Source organism: Cherax quadricarinatus, chromosome 9 (genome assembly GCF_038502225.1).
Source record: "Cherax quadricarinatus isolate ZL_2023a chromosome 9, ASM3850222v1, whole genome shotgun sequence".
Lineage (NCBI taxonomy): Eukaryota > Metazoa > Arthropoda > Malacostraca > Decapoda > Parastacidae > Cherax > Cherax quadricarinatus.
The window spans coordinates 63,786,468-63,804,659 of record NC_091300.1 but is presented as its reverse complement, the minus strand read 5'-3'; the positions used below and the strand labels follow the sequence as shown (position 1 = coordinate 63,804,659).

General features: G+C 43.1%; 1 protein-coding gene across 1 annotated transcript in view; it reads left to right on the top strand.

The window, feature by feature from the left end:
• Positions 1-18,192, top strand: part of LOC128686054 (uncharacterized) — an 81,431-nt gene that overhangs the window by 54,254 nt on the left and 8,985 nt on the right. The window contains exon 4 of the mRNA XM_053772694.2: positions 3,838-3,956. Within this exon, the coding sequence (XP_053628669.1) occupies positions 3,838-3,956 (119 nt within the window). The remainder of the gene's footprint in view (positions 1-3,837; positions 3,957-18,192) is intronic.

The window sequence follows — 18,192 nt, the reverse complement described above, 5'->3', positions numbered from 1 at the left end:
CACGTGGCTTTGTAGGTCTACGTGACATCGCCCACACCCACGTGACATCGTGATTCACGTAGCTTCGAGTGGCCTCGGGCACTCGGATACACAGCACTGGCAATGAATTCATACGAAAAAAGCAGAAAACACAGCAGAGGGAGTGGGCAGTGGTGAGTGGTGTATGGTAGACGGGTGAGCGTGAGTAGGGCGAGCATGGGCAAGGTGAGGAACAGCCACTTCCTCTCCTCACCTCCCCCACCCACAAATACGTGGAGAAGCTCACACTGGACGCAGAAATCACCACAAAACTCACCTCTGGCTTGCTGAAACAGCTGTGCTGAGCTGAACAACAACAGCAACATACAAGTGACGCTGAACACGTGACTTGAGAAACAGCGTGGGACGCTGTGGCGTGGAGTCACTGGGACGCCACTTACAATTCTCGGAGAATTTCAGCAAATTTCGGCTGGATCCTGCTAGTACCTGTGTCTGGATGCTCAAACGTGCAGACACGACATCAGGATAACTCGTTGAGAGACGGATGCTTCTTTTGTAGGGTGATGAAGTGAAGATGACTTCATACCTCTTCCTCTCTCTCCAGGCAAACAACTGCTGCAAGCACCGCTGTCACCATTTATAATGGGGTTTATTTTGGTAGGCTGTAGAGCGGTGGTTAAATGATATACGTCTTCGGAGGCTTCTTACTTTATTGTTAAGTCGTTGTGGGTTACACAGGCTTGTGTGTTTGTGCCCATGGCCCGGGCAGGGCCATGCCACGAGAGAGAGCTGGGAGTACTTGTGTGTTGATGCCAGGCCGCTGTGTGAGTGAGAGCGAGGCAAGTCTGGGCATACTGAAGTGGGAAGGCCTAGGTGGCAGCACCAGCATAGCGCGAAATATGAACTAAGCTGGCAGACAGCATGGGCTGTCTGTGCAGACAGTACAGGCTGTCTACACAGACCGGGCCTCGGGGGCGTTGACCCACAGAACTCTCTCCAGGTAAACTCCAGGTAAACACCTGTCATCACTGACATTTTCTACACGCGTCATCACTGACAGTCTCTACACCTGTCATCACTGACAGTCTCTACATGTGTCATCACTGACAGTCTCTACATGCGTCATCACTGACAGTCTCTACATGTGTCATCACTGACAGTCTCTACATGCGTCATCACTGACAGTCTCTACATGCGTCATCACTGACAGTCTCTACATGCGTCATCACTGACAGTCTCTACATGCGTCATCACTGACAGTCTCTACATGCGTCATCACTGACAGTCTCTACATGCGTCATCACTGACAGTCTCTACATGCGTCATCACTGACAGTCTCTACATGCGTCATCACTGACAGTCTCTACATGCGTCATCACTGACAGTCTCTACATGCGTCATCACTGACAGTCTCTACATGCGTCATCACTGACAGTCTCTGCATGTGTCATCACTGACAGTCTCTACATGCGTCATCACTGACAGTCTCTACATGCGTCATCACTGACAGTCTCTACATGCGTCATCACTGACAGTCTCTACATGCGTCATCACTGACAGTCTCTACATGCGTCATCACTGACAGTCTCTACATGCGTCATCACTGACAGTCTCTACATGCGTCATCACTGACAGTCTCTACATGTGTCATCACTGACAGTCTCTACATGCGTCATCACTGACAGTCTCTACATGCGTCATCACTGACAGTCTCTACATGCGTCATCACTGACAGTCTCTACATGCGTTATCACTGACAGTCTCTACATGCGTCATCACTGACAGTCTTGCCATCAAGTGAATTGAAATAAATTATACATTTAACTATGCAAAATGTCGGAAACAACAGTAGTTAATTTACAGGACTATTTTAAGCGAGGGTAAGAAAAGAGACATGACAGAGGTGACAGTACTTAAAGATGATAACTGCTGGTGTCCAGGTCATAATGGAGGAGGAGTGGGAAAATATTAAATACTCTTTCGTAGGAAACTGTTTACATGTGTAAAAACGTGAGTTGCGATAGCTTAAAACAGGAGATAAAGACAATTCTTATTGGAGAGATAGTTCAGAGTATTAGCATAGGAAATTGGAATGCTGAAGGAGGCTCTGAAGAAGATAAGGGGATTGTATAGATGAGGCAATAATAATGAAAGAAAAGGCAGAAGACAATAAATCAGAAAGGAACAAAGAGAAATGTCATCAGGAGGCAGAGAAGGTGATACGAAAGACAGAAGTATAACTGGTGTCATATAAGTGGTTAAGAGAACCAACAAGTTGAAGAATTCGATGCTTTTGAAGCACTTAGAAATTTTTACTATGAAAACGCTTCACCAGTAAGTCGCTTTGTCAGTTCGGTAAAGAGATGAATGGTGGATTTACATTAGATTTTGCCACCGACGTGGCTAGTTTATTTATGTACCCGCATATCCAACATTTTGAGGGTAGCGCAAGAGCATATGGATACACAAAAGGCCTAGGAAGTACATCTGGATTTATATCTACGTAGGTTCACTTATCTGTTACAAACAAATTTATGAAATTTGCTTAATATATTTGGTATCTTATTTCCGTTAATAAGATATCTTGACAGTTCACATAGATTAATATACTATCTCTATATTCCTCAATAAGTTGACAATTAAGCACATAGTGTTCAAGATAGTGACCATAGAGCTGGTCACATACTTTGCATTTGCTTTGATCATCATCTGTGGAAGGTAAGAATGAGTTACAAGTAATTAGTTCCCTCAGTCTTGAGTTGATGTGTTCAGTTCATCAAACTCCTCATCTTCCACCATTCATCTCTCTCTCTCCATCTCTGCACCGGACTGAAGAAGCCAATTGTTGGTGTAGAGTTTCCATAATAAAAATTCCCAAATGCTGAAAATGTGTCAAGTTAGTAAGTAAGTAAGTAAGTAAATTTATTCAGGTATACACAATACAGTTACATAGAATTATCATACATAGCAGCATATGTGTAGAGAACCTAGGATAACCCAAAAAAGTCAGACAGAGTGACTTATTTCCATTGGGGTCCTTCAGCGCACCAGATAATACAGCTTATAGAAAAACGCTTTTTCCTCCAGATTGTATTATCTGTTGTCACCAGTTACACTGATGATTCATGGCCTTAAGATAGCTGATGGCAGGAGGAGAGGAAGAAAGAGAAGAGAGGAGAAGCATTATATTAGTCACCGAGTGTACAGTAGGAATTATAGAAGATGGAAAATCTTCAAAAGTTTAGTCAGTGTTCCCAGAGTTAGCAATTCCCAAGCAAACTAACCTTCTGGTCGCAAGTACCTGTTTAAGAATCTTGAAACAAAGAGCATTCTTGAGCACATGGTATCACCTTGTATACTTGGATAGAGAGAGAGAATGAAAATGAGGGATGGAAAAGTTGAGGGAGAACGTAAAAGAGCCGTCAACCACAGGATAGAGAAGCAGAGAAAGTTGCTGGAGCAGGGAACTCCCAGTCTTCACAAATATCGTTTAAAGGCTCGTCTCCTGCCCATCTCTCAGCAGGATCAAACTCAAGGCACCACTTTCCTACGATAAAAATAACCTCACACCTTTCCCCCCACCCCCTCTTTCTTCAGCTGTAACCCTGACCCTTCAGCTGTAACCCTGACCCTTCAGCTGTAACAATACATTCCATCCCAGCCACACCACTGCCTCTCATCACAGATGAGCAGCAAACAGAAAAACCTACATGCAGACCAGAGCATTGTTAAAGGAAGATAGCTTAGAGTATGGAACACAGATGAAGGTCGAGTACCAAACTAGATTGACGAAGTGAATGCTTCCCACAACAGACATCTCCCTCGCCACACTAACATTCTCAATCTCTCTCACTACAGGCATCTCTCGGCTACGTGGGTCAGTGTTGTATGAACTCTACCAGGCACTGTACTACAAGGCTCAAGCACTCTTCACAGTTGGTGCTGCCACCAGCGAGCAGGCCCGCAGGATAGCTATGGTAAGTGACCATGTGTACACCTTAGCCTCTAACTGGATTATAGATATATCATGGACACTTTGAAAGTTATAGAGTTTGCAATATCACACTTGTAATTATGGACCCTTCTGTCACCCTGATAAATATAGAAGTTTCTGTGTCAGAGCTCACTCTGGCTTACTGATAGCAGTTATAGATCCTTGCACTGGGGAAATGATTATTAGTGTCATGGACGTACCTAAAACAGTTTTAAATCCCACAGTGATAGTAGAACAATAATTATACTCTCAGTCACGTGACTCTTAATGCTTAGCTAAGCACACTAGGAGATTAATTTTAGACCCGACCACGTCGACTCGTGAGATAATTTCGTTCCCTTGGCCCCTTGCATGTGAGGTGGTGCAACACATCACCAGGTGCGGCTTCACAACCATTATCCAGGGGAAGGTTTGTTTGGGGTAGTAAGTTAACTTCAGTAGCCGAGTGGTATCAGTAGTTGAAGAATGAGATTCTCCAAATGATGCACAAGAATCTCACTCTTCAAGCATTCAGGTTTCAAAAGCCTCTTCATTACAGGTATCAGTAGTGACTTTTCCTTAGACAGACATCTTCTCCTTCTTCGGGCTCTTAATCCAAGGAACTAGACTCATTCTGCCCTTCTGAGTAGTATTCATTCACGAAACACTATATAACCACTTCAGGTTTAACGTTTCCACATAAGTGAAAATACAAATACCCAGAGCAAAATTTCTTCCCGTAAACCCAAGTTCAGCAACGTGTATATTTCCCAAATTATTGAAGGTACTTTCTGCATTTGACTCGGCGTTATGAATTTAAAACTTTCCCGAGATTGATATCTATTATTTCACAGTCAGGAGTGAGAGACACAGATGCAGTAAAACGCGATCCTTTATTAACAACGTTTCGTACACACAGTGGACTAGAAGGTATCTAAGATACCCAAGTGCTGCATATGTGTCCAGTTTATCAACTTATCGGTTCACTGAACCATTCATCTACACTTCATCAAGTCCCTAACAGATGTTGTGACTTGATACAGCATCTGTGTCTGTGTCTTTTTTTGCCTAACTCGTGAGACGTTGGTTCGTCCTGGTACTGGTGAACAGCAGCTGGAATCTTCACAAACTAGTCTCTGACAGGGAATAGTAAAGGAAGGCAGAGGACCAGAGTTGTATAGCCAGTGTTCAGGTGAGATGATAACACCTAATGAATTAGGTGATACACGATTTATTAGTTGATATATGATGTATTTGTTGACTTAACATAGTGCTTAATTTTCTTCTATGATATCTAAAAGGATTATAGACTGATAGTTGAAGAGTTTCTTGAAGTTATTACCGACGAAGGACTAGTAATATATATACTAACACAATTTGTGCAGTGTAGAGTGTTTCAGGTGAAGGTCTGAGATCTTATTTATAAGATGCCACCCAAACCAGCCTACGAACTTCTTAGTATCTGACCTCGATTTAAATCGTAGTAATCGACTGTTTACTGGTGGGTGAAACAAGGAAGTGGGTTTTAAGAGACGTGCTGATTCGTTTCCACACGCCCGGGATTCAACCTGATTCCTTTTGATTGTAACCCGAACGGTTTATTATTAAGCTACGAGGTACCACAATGGTCTTCACCCAACTGAGACATATATTTGTGTTCTCCTATTTGTGGTTGCAAGAGTCGAGTCTCAGCTTCCCACACTGCCTCTCAAACTGGCTGCTACTGGCTTCGTCAGCATTATCATACCTATTCTTGTAGCAATGTGTAGAACCTTCTTCAATTTCTTTATCCGGCATATCTGAGGTTACAAGAAATATTTCAAGTCGTCCCTATTACTTATCTGATTGGTTACCTTCCAGTTGTGCCCTTACGTACCGGTTTTTGGCCTCTCACTCTACACCCTTATCAAGTCTGCTGAATATTATGTAGATCGTTATCATGTCTCCCGGGATCCTTCAGTCCTTCTATGTCATCAAATTTAGCTCTCTCATTGTTTAATAACTCGTATCTGTTAGCTCCGGGGACTGGTCACAGACCGGGCGGGGGGGGGGGGGTTGACCCCCAAACCGTCCCCAGGTATATAGTGTAGTTTTTGATGAAATCCCTAAAAGATAATCTTAGAATTGCTAGAAACTCGTTTCCTGCTGAGATTATTTGGTTGATGTGCACTTCTGGGGATATGCTCGGTATTATGCTCACTCCTTGAACCTTACCAGTGAATGAGAATAACAGCCTTGTCCCTCCAGGCCTGTATTTTGTTATCGGTCTTCTTTGCAAAACCCAGATTTTCCTAACCTTGCAATTTCTGCAGTTGAATTCCAGTAATTATTGTCACCATTGTCAGACCAATTCGGCATCTTGATTATGTCAGTTTGAAGCCTTTCCTTCTCAGTTATTATTGTTTTCTTATTAGTTTCACATTAACTACAAATAGAGAAATATTATCTCATCTGTAATGTCGTTTACATACGCCAGAATCACTGCGAGTCTCAATACCAGTCCTATACAACCTTCCTCGTCACATATGACGATTCCAATGACTCTTTCTGAACAATTACTTTTTTTTTCTTGTTCAGCCACTACACCTGTTTGAAGATATATATAAAGTTCACAAAGTTCCATTTTGCACTCCTTAAGAGCCCTTGAAAAAAGTTCATCAGGGATTTATTTTTCTTTAATCGGTCCACTTTTTTTTTTTACCATATCTCTAGCGACTGTGATATTACATAATTTATTTTCGGACTCACTAAAGGAATTATTACTGAGATATCGTTTGTGTCTTCTTTTGTACAAACCAAGAGGAAATAATTGTTAAAAATCGAGCACATTTCATTCTTCTTGTCAGTAAGTTGACCAGAGTTACTTTTAAGAGGACCTAATTTTTCACTAACTTTTGTTCTATATTCCTGGGAAAAACCTTGTGGGTTTGTTTTCGAATCCCTAGTAACTTTATTTTCAGGGTCTCGTTTAGGTTTTCTTATCGTCTTTTTAGCTTCTCTCTCTTGACGTGAATAAATTGTTTAATAAGTTAACCATCACCTCTTTTGATACGTTTATAAATTCCTTTCTTCTGCTCTAAAAGGTGTTTGAACCTATTGCTTATCCATTTCGATCATTTCTATTTGATCTTATTTCTATAAATGTAATATATGTTCTTTGAGTAGCGTGTATAGTGTTTAAAAAACTGTTACACTGATGGTTTTCTTCGTTACCCCAGATGACAGATGTTCCTTAAGCATCTCTCCTAGATAAGTGAACCCCATCCCTGACATACATGTCATTTCTGCCATAGAGGAGACCCCAGTTGTCTGTAAATTGTATCGCAATGTCTTTATGGTGTTTGTCCAGCCAGCAGTTAACTCCAGTTGCCTGGATAACCACTCATTTTTAACTCCTCAGGTTTTCATTGCTACGTCTGGCAACATCGTTGCCTCTAGCACTGAGACAGATAATGTTATTGCTCCTATTACTTCTCATAACGCTGTTTAGATGGCTGACAATATCCTCCATCCCAGCCCCAGAAAAATACCTTCTGCCTCCTCTTCCTATCTATAAGTCAAAAAGCCTTATCCATAAACTTAAGGCTGCAACACCCAAAGAAACTCAAAAATTTGTTTCAATACCTCAAATACTAATAAAATCCAGCCCTTCTCACCCATATATTAGTTTAATGTTTCAAGCTACCCAAGGTTTAAGCTTCTATTACCCAAGACTGTTCAACGTCCTCCCAGCATACATAAGGGGGATTACCAATAGATCCCTGGCTGTCTTCAAGAAGGCACTGGACAGGCACCTAAAGTCAGTACCAGACCACCTGGGCTGTGATTCGTACGTCAGTTTGCGTGCGGCCAACAGTAACAGCCTGGTTGATCAGACCCTGATCCACCATGAGGCCTGGTCTCAGACCGAGCCACGGGGGCGTTGACCCCTGAAACCCTCTCCAGGTAAACCCTACTTGGCAGACTATTCCACGCATCGACAACTCCTAAAAAACCAGTAATTACGTACATCTTTTCCAAATCTAAATTTATCTAATTTAAAAATATTATTACTATTGATTCGATATTCTCTGTACTTTATTTATATCACCTTTCTTTATGCCCATCTTCCACTCATGTACTTCAATGATATCTCCCCTCATTCTTCGTCTCTCAAGCCAGGGAAGATTCGTGGTTCTTAATCTCACCTCATATAAGGGATTTCACAGTGATCCTTGGAATTTTACTCTCAGTAAAGTTAGTTTAATAAGTTTATTATGCACCCCATACCCATCCAGTGGGCGGTAGTCAAAAGATTACAGAGGTACATAATGGGTCCAGGGACTGGGCCTCAAAGTTTTGATAGCTGAGCAAGTTACAGAGGTAATGAATTCACAATTTACAAAGGTAATGAACTCACAATTTACAAAGGTAATGAACTCCAGGTAGGTCTAGTCACAATCATGACAAGTTACAAAGGTATTTACAGATTACAGAGGTACACAATGGGTCCAGGGACCGGGCTCAGTAAAGTAGTGTCAGCTTCCAGTGTAGCCCTACTTTACCTAATTGAAAATTCCTGGTGCCAGGCACTAAATTCCAGGGGTAAATAAACAATTACTTAACATATGGGGCGGATGCTATGACCTGCCTCGACTAATTTTGTTTACGACCTTCCACTTCGATGAGGTGCCAACCCCTGCTGGGCCAGTCACTGCTACCACTTTCAGAAGTGCCAACGTTGGCCGTGCCAGCATTGAGAGTGCCAGCGTTAACAGTGCCAGCATCAGGTGGCACCAGTGGTGTTAGCACTAGTGGTGCTGGTGCCACTAGTTCAGTGGTTCATATATGATATTTTCTGTCAGGCTGACGGTGTCCTCTAAGTTTGGCTGAAAAGCTTTAAGTACGTCAGTAAACTAACACAGTTGAATTCTGTGAGATGATTGAATAATGTCTCATCCGGTCGGTTTCAAACTTTGATCACAGGTGTGTTTTACTTTATAATTAGGGTCACAAGAGTCACTAATTATCAGTCTTAGCGAACAAATTATTTCATTTATATTTTTTGACTAAGTAAATAATACTTCCCATGATGGACCACGAGTCATCAATCTTCATGAATTTGATGAGAAGCCTGACAACCTAGGCTGTGTGGGGACGAATTTGTCAATATACTAACGTAGTTTAAAATAGAACAAAAAACTTGACTTTGATAGAGGGAATACCGCTGGTAGCAAAAAAATGAGGTAAAATGATAGTCTGTGTTTTGACCTTTATCTGAGGTCCTCTTTAGCAGAGGAGGACCTCAACTGGAGGTCTTAATATACAAACTTTGAGATTTCGTCTCTCAGCGACCTATTTCCGTCACACTTTCTTGTACAAACTTGGAACTGTTGGAGTCTGTACGGGGCCAGGAGCTATAAATCGACCCCTGCAACCACAAATAGGTGAGTACACACACACACACACACACACACACACACACACACACACACACACACACACACACACACACATCAATCAGCGAAGAGGCGGGGCCAGGAGCTGTGACTCGACCCCTGCAACCACAAATAGGTGAGTACACACACACACACACATATTTATACATATTTTGATTTTACAAAACATTACGATCGTCAAGAAGAAATTTCTGGCCTAGCTGGTAGTAATAAGTCATCACAAGTAATATACACTGATGGATCTAAACAGGAGTCTTCTGGCAGGGCTGCAGCTGCTCTTGTTGCCACCTCCCTTGTTAAGAACCATAAGAATTAACAACTGGGCGTATACACTGCAAACTAAGTTGTTTGCAATCCTAATGGCGCTAAAGCTAACTTATGACACTGAGCTTGACTCTATCATCATTACTGATTCTATGTCATCACTGAAGGCTCTTGACTCATATAATGACTCTAACAACATGCTCATTGGAGAAGCCAGGTATAGATACTCAAAAATCAGGGACAAAGGAATTAATGTTCAATTAAGAATAATAATATATTTATTTACTACCAGTACATGTACAAGGTATACAGACCATAGCTGACATCAATGACATACTACTATATAGAAAGCCGCTTGTTATGTAGATAATTTCCGGCAAATTAGGTCAGTTTTGTCCCAGGATGCGACCCACACCAGTCCACTAACACCCAGGTACCCATTGTTAGTGATAGGGAACAGACACACCCGTGTAAGGAAACACGCCCAATGTTTCTGCCCTCGCCTAGAATCAAACCCAGACCCTCGCCGTGTGAAGCGAGAGGTTTAGCCACCAGGCCACGCGGCACCGTAATTGCTATGGATGCCATCACACATTGGATTACTCCTTCATGATAAAGTTGATATGTTAACCAAGAAGAGTACCCAGAAGGAGAATGTAGAATATAACTTTGGTATAACTGTGTCTAGCATTAGAAATAATATTAGGAGAGAAGTAAATAATGAAAATGAATGTTATAGGAATGCAGTTAGAAGCCTGAGTAGATCTATAACCCACTATGATAACATGAACGTAGATAAGTGTGTTTATGAAGCAACCTGCAATGTGAACAGACTGACTGATGTTGTAGTGGCCAGGCTTAGGCTTGGTTACAAGTACTGACTGATGTTGTAGTGGCCAGGCTTAGGCTTGGTTACAAGTACTGACTGATGTTGTAGTGGCCAGGCTTAGGCTTGGTTACAAGTACTGACTGATGTTGTAGTGGCCAGACTTAGGCTTGGTTACAAGTACTGACTGATGTTGTAGTGGCCAGGCTTAGGCTTGGTTACAAGTACTGCCTGATGTTGTAGTGGCCAGACTTAGGCTTGGTTACAAGTACTGACTGATGTTGTAGTGGCCAGGCTTAGGCTTGGTTACAAGTACTGACTGATGTTGTAGTGGCCAGACTTAGGCTTGGTTACAAGTACTGACTGATGTTGTAGTGGCCAGGCTTAGGCTTGGTTACAAGTACTGACTGATGTTGTAGTGGCCAGGCTTAGGCTTGGTTACAAGTACTGACTGATGTTGTAGTGGCCAGGCTTAGTCTTGGTTACAAGTACTGACTGATGTTGTAGTGGCCAGGCTTAGGCTTGGTTACAAGTACTGTCTGATGTTGTAGTGGCCAGGCTTAGGCTTGGTTACAAGTACTGTCTGATGTTGTAGTGGCCAGGCTTAGGCTTGGTTACAAGTACTGACTGATGTTGTAGTGGCCAGACTTAGGCTTGGTTACAAGTACTTCTGGCAGTTTGGGAGACACACAGATGATGATTAAACTAAATGCAAATTATATGATCACTGTCTTGAACACTATGTGCTTAATTCTCTACTTACTGAGGAAGATAGAGATAGATAGTATAATAACTTATGTGACATGTCAAGATATCTTATTAATGAAAATAAGATATCAGATATACTAAGCAAATTTCCTAATTTTGCTTGTAACAGATAAGTGAACTATAGATATAAATCCAAATGTACTCCTGTTAACCCCTTTGGGGCCTAGTTCCTAGGCCTGTTGTGTATCCATCTTGCACTACCGTCCACAGGATGGATCTCTGGTGCAAGATAAACTAGCCACTTCGGTGGCAAAAATCTAATCTCTAAGTGATAATCATTGGTTATCGGTTTTCTCGTTTATTAAGATTAAGAAAGCTGGTTTTACTCTTGCAGTTACCTGAGTGACCTTCTAATGTGGATTATGAGAATGCCTTGGCGGATATCCTTCAAACTTCCATGCCCTGGTGTATATTAATCCGTGGAAAGGTTGGATTACTTATCTATGTAACTGTCATTTCTCCGGTTTTATACACTGTAATAGGGACGTGGTTTAGGGACGTGGTTTATCCGCGATAACATTAAAACAAAATCGTCTAATTAGCATCAAACTCAGTTCGGGTTTATTCTACTTAAAAATAAAATTAAGTTTAACTGTTCAGGCAAATAAAAAATTCCATTTAAAAAATGATATGGTACTTTTTTATATAAGGCCAATTTTTATATAACACTTTGGCAGATCAGCTTGAAACTTTTTGTGTTGGAGCTTTATCAGATTTGTATATGAATATTATAAAATACAGACAAAATGGAAATTAAACACATGTGCAACATCTGGGTATCTTTATTGTAGACGTTTCGCCCTCCAGTGGCTTAATCAATACAAATTCCAGAACATGACTGGAAGACGGTAGAACTATATACAAAAGATGAGATAATCAGTCCCTCAGTCATGGAGATGGTGTGAAGAGCACCGTAGTCGTGGAGATACTGGAGCACAGGCAAGAAGGCTGGCGCTTATATACTGGCGTCAGGTGGTAAGGGACGGGTAGCAGACGAGGACATAGTCACTGGTAGTTGGGATTCCCCAGTGGAAGTAGGTCCTACCCGAGGGATGGGTTAGTGGTGGTAGTAGTTGTAGTAGCCGTGAAGAGGGTCGTGTAGATGTCCTCTGAACCAACATCATGGAATCTTGGTTCAGAGGACATCTACACGACCTTCACGGATACAACTACTACCACTAACTGTCCTTTGGGCAAGTCAGTGTTAGAAGTTATGTTTAGCAACATCAACAGCAACAGCAGCAGCAGCAGCAACAGCAGCAACAGCAACAGCAACAGCAGCAACAGCAGCAGAAGTAGCAGCAGCAACAGCAACACCAACAGCAACAGCAGCAGCAACAGCAACAGCAACAGCAGCAGCAACAGCAAAAGCAACAGCAACAGCAACAGCAGCAGCAACAGCAGCAACAATAGCATCAGCAACAGCAACAGCAACAGCAGCAGCAACAGCAGCAGCAGCAACAGCAACAACAGCAGCAACAGCAACAGCAGCAGCAACAGCAGCAGCAACAGCAACAGCAGTAGCAACAGCAGCAGCAACAGCAGCAGCAACAGCAACAGCAGAAGCAACAGCAGCAGCAACAGCAACAGCAACAACAGCAGCAGCAACAGCAGCAGCAACAGCAGCAGCAACAGCAACAGCAGCAACAACTGCAACAGCATCAGCAGCAGCAGCAGCAGCAACAGCAACAGCAACAGCAGCAGCAGCAGCAACAGCAACAGCAAAAGCAAAAGCAGCAGCAACAGCAACAGCAACAGCAGCAGCAGCAGCAACAGCAACAGCAGCAGCAACAGCAACAGCAGCAGCAACAACAGCAGCAACAGCAACAGCAGCAGCAACAACAACAACAGCAACAGCAACAACAGCAACAGCAACAGCAACAGCAACAGCAGCAACAGCAGCAGCAACAGCAACAGCAGCAACAGCAGCAGCAGCAGCAACAGCAACAGCAGCAACAACAACGGCAACAGCAACAGCAACAGCAGCAACAGCAACAGCAACAGCAACAGCAGCAGCAACAGCAGCAACAGCAGCAGCAACAGCAACAGTAAGAGCAACAGCAACAGCAGCAGCAACAGCAGCAACAGCAACAGCAACAGCAACAGCAGCAGCAACAGCAGAAGCAGCAGCAGCAGCAGCAATAGCAGCAGCAACAGCAACAGAAGCAGCAACAGCAACAGCAACAGCAACAGCATCAGCAGCAGCAACAGCAGCAGCAACAGCAGCAGCAGCAACAGCAACAGCAACAGCAGCAGCAGCAGCAGCAACAGCGACAGCAACAGCAACAACAACAGCAACAGCAGCAGCAACAGCAACAACAGCAGAAACAGCAGCAGCAACAGCAGCAGCAACAGCAGCAGCAACAGCAACAGCAACAGCAGCAGCAATAGCAGCAGCGCAGCAGCGGCAACAGCAACAGCAACAGCAGCAGCAACAGCAGCAGCAACAGCAGCAGCAACAGCAACAGCAGCAGCAGCAGCAACAGCAACAACAACAGCAGCAGCAACAGGAGCAGCAGGAGCAGCAACAGCAGCAGCAGCAGCAACAGCATCAACAGCAGCAGCAGCAGCAGCAGCAACAGCAACAGCAACAGCAGCAGCAACATCAGCAGGAACAGCAGCAACAGCAACAGCAACAGCAGCAACAGCAGCAGCAACAGCAGCAGCAACAGTAGCAGCGACAACAGCAGCAAAAGCAACAACAGCAGCAACAACAGCAACAATAGCAGCAACAGCAGCAGCAACAGCAACAGCAGCAGCAACAGCAGCAGCAACAGTAGCAGCAATAGCAGCAGCAACAGTAGCAGCAGCAACAACAGCAACAGCAACAGCAGCAACAGCAGCAGCAACAGTAGCAGCAGCAACAACAGCAACAACAGCAATAGCAGCAACAGCAGCAGGAACAGCAACAGCAACAGCACCAGCAACAGCAGCAGCAACAGCAACATCAACTGCAGCAACAACAGCAACAGCAACAGCAGCAACAACGGCAACAGCAACAGCAGCAACAGCAGCAGCAACAGCAACAGCAACAACAGCAGCAACAGTAGCAACAGCAGCAACAACAGCAACAGCAGCAACAGCAGCAGCAACAGCAACAGCAACAGCAGCAGCAACAATAGCAGCAGCAGCAGCAACAGTAGCAGCAACAGCAACAGCAGCAACAGCAACAGCAGCAACTACAGTAGCAGCAACAGTAGCAGCAGCAACAACAGCAACAGCAACAGCAGCAACATTGGCAGCAACATTGGCAGCAGCAACAACAGCAACAGCAACAACAGCAACAGCAACAACAGCAACAGCAACAGCAGCAACAGCAGCAGCAGCAACAGCAACAGCAACAGCAGCAACAGCAGCAACAGCAACAGAAGCAACAGCAGCAGCAGCAGCAACAACAGCAACAGCAACAGCAGCAACAGCAGCAACAGCAACAGCAGCAACGGCAGCAACAGCAGCAACAGCAGCAACAGCAGCAAAAGCATCAACATCAGCAGCAGCAACAGCAGCAGCAACAGTAGCAGCAGAAATAACAGCAACAGAAACAGCAGCAACAGCAACAGCAGCAACAGCAGCAGCAACAACAGCAACAGCTACAGCAGCAGCAGCAGCAACAGCAACAGCAGCAACAACAGCAGCAGCAACAACAGCATCAGCAATAGCAGCAACAGCAGCAACAGCAACAGCAGCAACAGTAGCAACAGCAGCAACAGCAGCAACAGCAGCAACAGCAACAGCAGCAACAGCAGCAACAGCAGCAACAGCAGTAACAGCAGCATCAGCAGCAACAGTAGCAACAGCAGCAACAGCAGCAACAGCAACAACAGCAGCAACAGCAGCAACAGCAGCAACAGCAGCAACAGCAACAGCAGCAAAAGCAGCAACAGCAACAGCAACAGCAGCAGCAGCAGCAACAGCAGCAATAGCAGCAACAGCAACAGCAACAGCAGCAACAGAAGCAGCAGCAACAGCAACAGCAGCAACAGCAGCAACAGCAGCAACAGCAGCAACAGCAACAGCAACAGCAGCAACAGAAGCAGCAACAGCAACAGCAGCAACAGTAGCAACAGAAGCAGCAACAGCAACAGCAGCAACAGCAGCAACAGCAGCAACAGCAGCAACAGCAACAGCTACAGCAGCAACAGCAGCAACAGCAGCAACAGCAACAGCTACAGCAGCAGCAGCAGCAACAGCAACAGCAGCAACAGAAGCAACAGCAGCAACAGCAACAGCTACAGCAGCAACAGCAGCAACAGCAGCAACAGCAACAGCTACAGCAGCAGCAGCAGCAACAGTAGCAACAGTAGCAACAGCAGCAACAGCAACAGCAGCAACAGTAGCAACAGCAGCAACAGCAAAAGCTACAGCAGCAACAGCAGCAACAGCAGCAACAACAACAACTACAGCAGCAGCAGCAGCAACAGCAACAGCAGCAACAGTAGCAACAGCAGCAACAGCAACAGCTACAGCAGCAGCAGCAGCAACAGTAGCAACAGCAGCAACAGCTACAGCAGCAGCAGCAGCAACAGCAACAGCAACAGCAGCAGCAACAGCAACAGCAGCAGCAGCAGCAACAGCAGCAATAGCAGCAACAGCAACAGCAACAGCAGCAACAGAAGCAGCAACAGCAACAGCAACAGCAACAGCAACAGCAACAGCAGCAGCAACAGCAACAGCAGCAGCAGCAGCAACAGCAGCAATAGCAGCAACAGCAACAGCAACAGCAGCAACAGAAGCAGCAACAGCAGCAACAGCAGCAACAGAAGCAGCAACAGCAGCAACAGCAGCAACAGCAACACGATCAACTGCAACATCAAAAGTATCAAAAGTGGAGATGAAGCTTCAGCAAGGATCATTATTTATGAAGCTTCAGCAAGGATCATCATTTATGAAGCTTCAGCATCATTATTTATGAAGCTTCAGCAAGGATCATTATTTATGAAGCTTCAGCATCATTATTTATGAAGCTTCAGCAAGGATCATTATTTATGAAGCTTCAGCAAGGATCATCATTTATGAAGCTTCAGCATCATTATTTATGAAGCTTCAGCAAGGATCATCATTTATGAAGCTTCAGCATCATTATTTATGAAGCTTCAGCAAGGATCATTATTTATGAAGCTTCAGCAAGGATCATTATTTATGAAGCTTCAGCATCATTATTTATGAAGCTTCAGCAAGGATCATTATTTATGAAGCTTCAGCAAGGATCATCATTTATGAAGCTTCAGCATCATTATTTATGAAGCTTCAGCAAGGATCATCATTTATGAAGCTTCAGCATCATTATTTATGAAGCTTCAGCAAGGATCATTATTTATGAAGCTTCAGCATCATTATTTATGAAGCTTCAGCAAGGATCATTATTTATGAAGCTTCAGCAAGGATCATCATTTATGAAGCTTCAGCATCATTATTTATGAAGCTTCAGCAAGGATCATTATTTATGAAGCTTCAGCAAGGATCATCATTTATGAAGCTTCAGCAAGGATCATCATTTATGAAGCTTCAGCAAGGATCATTATTTATGAAGCTTCAGCAAGGATCATCATTTATGAAGCTTCAGCAAGGATCATCATTTATGAAGCTTCAGCAAGGATCATTATTTATGAAGCTTCAGCAAGGATCATTATTTATGAAGCTTCAGCAAGGATCATCATTTATGAAGCTTCAGCAAGGATCATCATTTATGAAGCTTCAGCAAGGATCATTATTTATGAAGCTTCAGCAAGGATCATCATTTATGAAGCTTCAGCAAGGATCATCATTTATGAAGCTTCAGCAAGGATCATTATTTATGAAGCTTCAGCAAGGATCATCATTTATGAAGCTTCAGCAAGGATCATTATTTATGAAGCTTCAGCAAGGAGCATTATTTATGAAGCTTCAGCAAGGATCATTATTTATGAAGCTTCAGCAAGGATCATTATTTATGAAGCTTCAGCAAGGAGCATTATTAATGAACCTTCAGCAAGGATCATTATTTATGAAGCTTCAGCAAGGATCATTATTTATGAAGGTTCAGCAAGGATCATCATTTATGAAGCTTCAGCAAGGATCATTATTTATGAAGCTTCAGCAAGGATCATTATTTATGAAGGTTCAGCAAGGATCATCATTTATGAAGCTTCAGCAAGGATCATTATTTATGAAGCTTCAGCAAGGATCATTATTTATGAAGCTTCAGCAAGGATCATTATTTATGAAGCTTCAGCAAGGATCATTATTTATGAAGCTTCAGCAAGGATCATTATTTATGAAGCTTCAGCAAGGATCATTTTTTATGAAGCTTCAGCAAGGATCATCATTTATGAAGCTTCAGCAAGGATCATTATTTATGAAGCTTCAGCAAGGATCATTATTTATGAAGCTTCAGCAATGATAATTATTTATGAAGCTTCAGCAAGGATCATTATTTATGAAGCTTCAGCAAGGATCATTATTTATGAAGCTTCAGCAAGGATCATTATTTATGAAGCTTCAGCAAGGATCATTATTTATGAAGCTTCAGCAAGGATCATTATTTATGAAGCTTCAGCAAGGATCATTATTTATGAAGCTTCAGCAAGGATCATTATTTATGAAGCTTCAGCAAGGATCATTATTTATGAAGCTTCAGCAAGGATCATTATTTATGAAGCTTCAGCATCATTATTTATGAAGCTTCAGCAAGGATCATTATTTATGAAGCTTCAGCAAGGATAATTATTTATGAAGCTTCAGCAAGGATCATCATTTATGAAGCTTCAGCAAGGATCATTATTTATGAAGCTTCAGCAAGGATCATTATTTATGAAGCTTCAGCAAGGATCATTATTTATGAAGCTTCAGCAAAGAACCTTATTTATGAAGCTTCAGCAAGGATCATTATTTATGAAGCTTCAGCAAGGATCATTATTTATGAAGCTTCAGCAAGGATCATTATTTATGAAGCTTCAGCATCATTA